Source organism: Penaeus japonicus, unplaced genomic scaffold, assembly GCF_977035675.1.
Source record: "Penaeus japonicus unplaced genomic scaffold, GWHDUDI00000001_assembly GWHDUDI00000029, whole genome shotgun sequence".
NCBI lineage: Eukaryota > Metazoa > Arthropoda > Malacostraca > Decapoda > Penaeidae > Penaeus > Penaeus japonicus.
The window spans coordinates 22181652-22186651 of NW_028234431.1; the positions used below are offsets into that span (position 1 = coordinate 22181652).

Consider the following 5000-nt stretch of genomic DNA (forward strand, 5'->3'; position numbering starts at 1 on the left):
GAGTCAATCTCAAGGTGCATATAATTTTCTTTCCTCTTTTTTCTTCCCTTTTCTTTCTTTCTTTCTTTTTTGTCTTACCGTACGAGTCATGCCCTCACTTCCCGCTCTGCCCACAGGGGACTCCGCCGGCCCCTACGCCAGACCAGGTCAGCGTCCAGGTGCAACAGGTCACAGGTGTTCACCGGGTTCAACCTCCCCGGGTGTTTGTCCACCTCCAGCGTCAACCTCGACTCTCAAGAAGACGTTGCCAACCTCATACTTACTCTGAGGAAGGAGAGGTAAGGAGGCCGGGGAAGGGTATGGGAGGGTTGACGGGCTCTCTGTCCGTTTGTCTGTCTGTCTGTCTGTCTGTCTGTCTGTTAATCATTAGGTCAGTCTGTCTGTTTGTCTGATTGATTGGTTATCTGTCCGACTGCCCGTCTGTTTGTATGTATGTATGTATGCCATTTTTCCAATTTGTATGTCCGTCTGTTTGTTTGTCTGCCTGTCCGTCACTCTGTCAATAAGTATTGTCTGCCTGTCTGATTTATTGGTTATCTGTCAGTACGTCTTTCTGTGTTTCTGCCTGCCAGCATGTAAGCCACTCTGTTTATCTGTCCATTTGTCAGTTCGTCTTTTTCGCCATCTGTCTATCTGTCTGTCGGCCAATCTGTCTGTCCATTTGTCTGAATGATTGGTACCTGGCCGTCCATCTGTCTGTCTGTCTCACTGTCTGCCGCCTCTGTTAATCCGTATGACTGTCCTATCTGAGTGAATAGCTGTCTGTCCAACCGTCTTGTTTGTTTTCTGTCTATTAGTCTCCGTCTGTTTCTCTACTTGACGGTATGTTGTCTGTTATAAAGTTGATTTTTATTGCCTTTCTGCCTGCCTGTATGTGAACCAGTCAAGGTGTCTTTCTGTGTATTTCTGCTTCTGTCTGTTTCGTACTAGTTGTCTGTCATTTCTGTCTGTTTCGTAATAGTTGTCTGTTATTTCTGTCTGTCTTCCTGTTTACCTTGTTGTCTCCTTGTATTCTCTGTTTGTCTTCCTCTCGCTATTTGTTTAGCGCCTATCAGTTTCCTCCACTACCCATGAATTTACTTTTATGTATGGACGCCTGTATACCTGCGTCCTTTTGAGGGCATGTATATGTGAACAGGTTTGTTCCTGGCTGTCAGTTTGTCCCTGTCTTTTTCTTACTGCTTGTCTTTCATATATCGTTTCTGTCTGTCTTTCTTGCTGTCTGTCTGTCTGTCTGTCTGTCTTTAGGTGTTTCTGATTGTCTTTACGCCTGTCATCTGATGTGTATGTTTGTTTGCATGACTTTCGTTTTTAATGCCGTTATATGTTTCATTTTGTCTGTATGTCGGTCTGTCTTTCGATATATCTGTCTTAGTCAGTCTGTCTGTCTTTATGCCTTTTATGTAAATTTTTTGTATGTTTGTATGTCTGCCATTTGATGATCCTATATGTCTGTCATTTGATGTGTCTGTATGTCTGCCCTTCGATGTTTTTGTCCTTCTGATTGTCCGTCTTTCGATTTTTATGTTACTTCATTTGAATGCAGAACATGCAATTCCGGCTACAATGTATATCTCCTCAATTAAAAAAAGACCAGGCATATTATATATCATATTTCTTTATTTGTTTATTTAACTTTTTATTTCTCATTAGGCGTGTTTGTACATTTTCTCCACTAACCGTCTCCGCCCTCCATATTCATTGCCTAAGAAAGCCATGCATCTTGCAGGTCACGCCTCTTGCAAGAGATCGAGGCAGAGGAAGAGGAACGTGCCTGGTTCTACTCGCAGCTCGAGAATATCAATCAGCAACTGCGCAGACTCTCCACCACCGATAACGTAAGTGCACTGGCTCCCAATCGCGATGTTTTCTCGCTTTTATTAGCACTATTGTTGTTGTTGTTGTTGTTATTGTTGTTATTATTATTGTTTATTTTTAGTACGGTTTATTATTATCATTAACAGTTATTATTATTGTTATTTTGTTTTTTATTATCTGTATTATTGTTGTTATTATTATTATTATTATTATTATTATTATTATTGTTATTGTTATTATTGTTGTTATTGTTATTGTTGCTATTGTTATTGTTGATGTTATTTTTATTATTATTATTATTATTATTATTATTATTATTATTATTATGACAGTTAGGATTACCAATACTATTATTACTATTATTATTATCTGCTATTATTATGATTTCCTGTTAGTATTATTATTTTCTGTTATTTTCACTATATTTATCATAATGATGATGGTGAGGATGACTATGATGATAATGATATTTTTATTAATACTATTAATGACAATGATGATAGTAGTAATAAGGATGATAATGATACTAATAATGATATTAATGATAATGATAAGAACAATATTTATAATGATAATGATAATAATAGCGATTAAAGTAATTATGAGGATAATGATTATGATAATAATAATGATAGTGATAATGATAATGATGATGATAATAACAATAATAATTATTATAATGATAATAATGATAATGATGATATAAATAATAATGATAATAGTAACATGATTTATCGTGCAGGGGGGTCAAGGAACCGCTAACAGCATACGCTTAATTGGCCTTTGGAGTAGTTATTGTAGTTAACCGATGTTTCCGGTCCTGAGAAGTCGAGGTCCAGGTCCTTTCCTGTTTTCTGGGTCAGGTGTCTCGGGTATAGTGTGTGTCTTTCAATTTTATTATCTTTAGCTTCTTTCTGGCACTGCAACGCGTATGATATCGAAATTTATCTGGAAGCAAATTTACTCCCCCTTGCATTTTACGGTTTGTTTACCCGCAAATGTTTTGACAGCCTCGAGGGTGTCCCCGCCACAAAACATGAGAAGGGGGCGCTGCGTCGTGGTGCTCGCAGGGAAAAGAGCTTGACGCAGCCGCCCGCGTTGCGTCGGGGCGGCGTAGGCGGTGTTGCAGGTTGGATGGATGTCGTGGTGGTGGTGCTTTGTGAAGGAGACGTAAATGAGACGCGACTCGAGAAATGCGTTTGTCGGAAAGGGTGGCGTAGGGAAGCGAAATCCGCGAGAGCGTCTGATTGCTTTAACATGCCGGTTTTGTGTCTTCTTCGCACACGCACATGGACGGACAGACACTCGCACACACACGCGTGCACACACACATACACACTCGGTTGACCAATCAGAGCGGCCGAGATAACACAGTCTCGTGTCAGGTAGCCTTTGTACGGTGATTTAGGAGGCACGCACATGTGTTGCGTCCTGTCTGTGTACATGTGTTATTGTGTTTATACGGCTGTTCCTTTTTTTTGAGGGGGAGATAGGTTGATACACACCCAAGCGCTCGTGTAAAAGTGTATGTGTTGGAGGGGAGAAAAAAGAAAGATGGAAAGAAAGAAAAGAGAAAATGAGAAAGGAGAGAGACACTGAGGAAGTGGGAAAAAGAAAAAGAAATTAAAAAGGGGAGAGTACGAAAGAGAATTATTGTAAGGTTCTAAGAAAAGGAGAGGCAAGAAAAGGAGAAAGGGAAGAACGGCACAACATAACAAAGCAAGAGAACAAAAAAGGGAAAAGAAACAAACTCAGCGAGGGGAAACAGGGACTTATCTGTCACGTTTCTCTGAGTTCGAACAAAACGCATGTAATGCAAGGGTATCTCTCTCTTTTTCTTTCTCCCTCGCCGCTGCAACAATAATAAACTGTCCGGGTGACTGTGTGTGTGTGTGTGTGTGTGTGTGCGCGCGCGCGTCGTGGGAACCTCGCAGGAAGAGATTATTATGGCACAGCACACAACCCGCACAACAGAGAGTGAGTCACACTGGATACCTTAGCTCGGCTGCTGGCTGGCCTCTGCCTGGTGGCCGCCGTGGCAGGGCTTGGTTGGCTGAACCATTTTTGCTTGTTGGGCGCTCGCTCGCTCGGCTCTGCTGGACTGTGGGCGAGCAGGAAGCGCCCGTGGGAGAGAAGGAGAAAGAGGTGGGCCTATGTGAGGGCTGTGGGGGCGGTTGTTTTTTTTGGGGGGAGGGAGAGTAAGTGTGGGAAAGGATGGGGAAAGTTAGGAAGATGTCGTGCTTGAAAATGTGTGTGTGAGAAAGAATAAGAGAAAGAGAGACAGAGACAGAGACAAACAGACTGACAGACAGACAGACAGACAGAAAGAGAAACAGACCGACCGAGAATCATCTGGTACGCCAGGCAGAAGAGAGGGACCAGCGCCCATCCCCGCCAGTCACACAGGCAGTGACAGCGGCGGGCGAGCGTGGGCTGGTGCTTAGCGAGGGCGTCCGAGGCCTTCAGGGGTCAGAGGTGCCTGCAGGTCAAGTACTTAAGGGCGCCTAAAGAGACAAGGGACAAGGCGCAGTCGTAACCGGCGACGTCGACCCACGCACGAACCCACTCGGGAGACCAGGGTAGGGAAGGCTAGGAGAGGGGGGTGGGGTCGTGAGTGCGGGGGAGGGTGCTCAGTTAGTCGTCGTCACCCAGTTTAAATACCGCGGCATTTAAAGGTCCTAAGGTCGCCTCTAATTCGCCATTCGGAAGACGAAGTGTCGGCCTTGATGATACTCCTAGACGCGAGAGAGGGCAGAAAAAAGAGGAGAAAGAGAAAGAATGATGACGGAGACGACATCAGCGAGATGAAGCAGCGTCGGAGAGAAACGAGAGTGTGGAGATGACTCAGGCCGTATAATGGCCTTGTAACTGAAGAAGGGATATTATTTTTTATTCCCAGAGTGACCTTTTGAGACAGGTTTGCGCGACAGTTACATCACGGAGGCTTAAGTCGTCAGCTTGACTGAGTTTGACTGTGCTAGGCTTACGTGTTTGCTTTTCTATCCTTTTTGTCTGTGGATTGTATACAGAGAAAAAAAAGTCAAGATTCATCTCCCAGAGAATGCATACAGATGCGCTCGAAGACGCATGCGCACACGCACGAATGCATGCACGTACGCACGCACGCCCACCCACATGCCCACCCACATACGCACTCACATGTACAGTGTTATTTTTTGTAC

At 43.7% G+C, this 5000-nt stretch overlaps 1 protein-coding gene across 7 annotated transcripts in view; it reads left to right on the forward strand.

Moving 5' to 3' along the window:
* The window catches only part of LOC122263163 (uncharacterized), a 278554-nt gene that overhangs the window by 189941 nt on the left and 83613 nt on the right, over nt 1–5000 (forward strand). For all 7 annotated transcript variants that reach the window (XM_086554098.1, XM_086554102.1, XM_086554103.1 and 4 more), the window contains 2 exons: nt 117–278; nt 1730–1838. In XM_086554098.1, coding sequence (XP_086410224.1) covers nt 117–278; nt 1730–1838 — 271 coding nt within the window. The remainder of the gene's footprint in view (nt 1–116; nt 279–1729; nt 1839–5000) is intronic.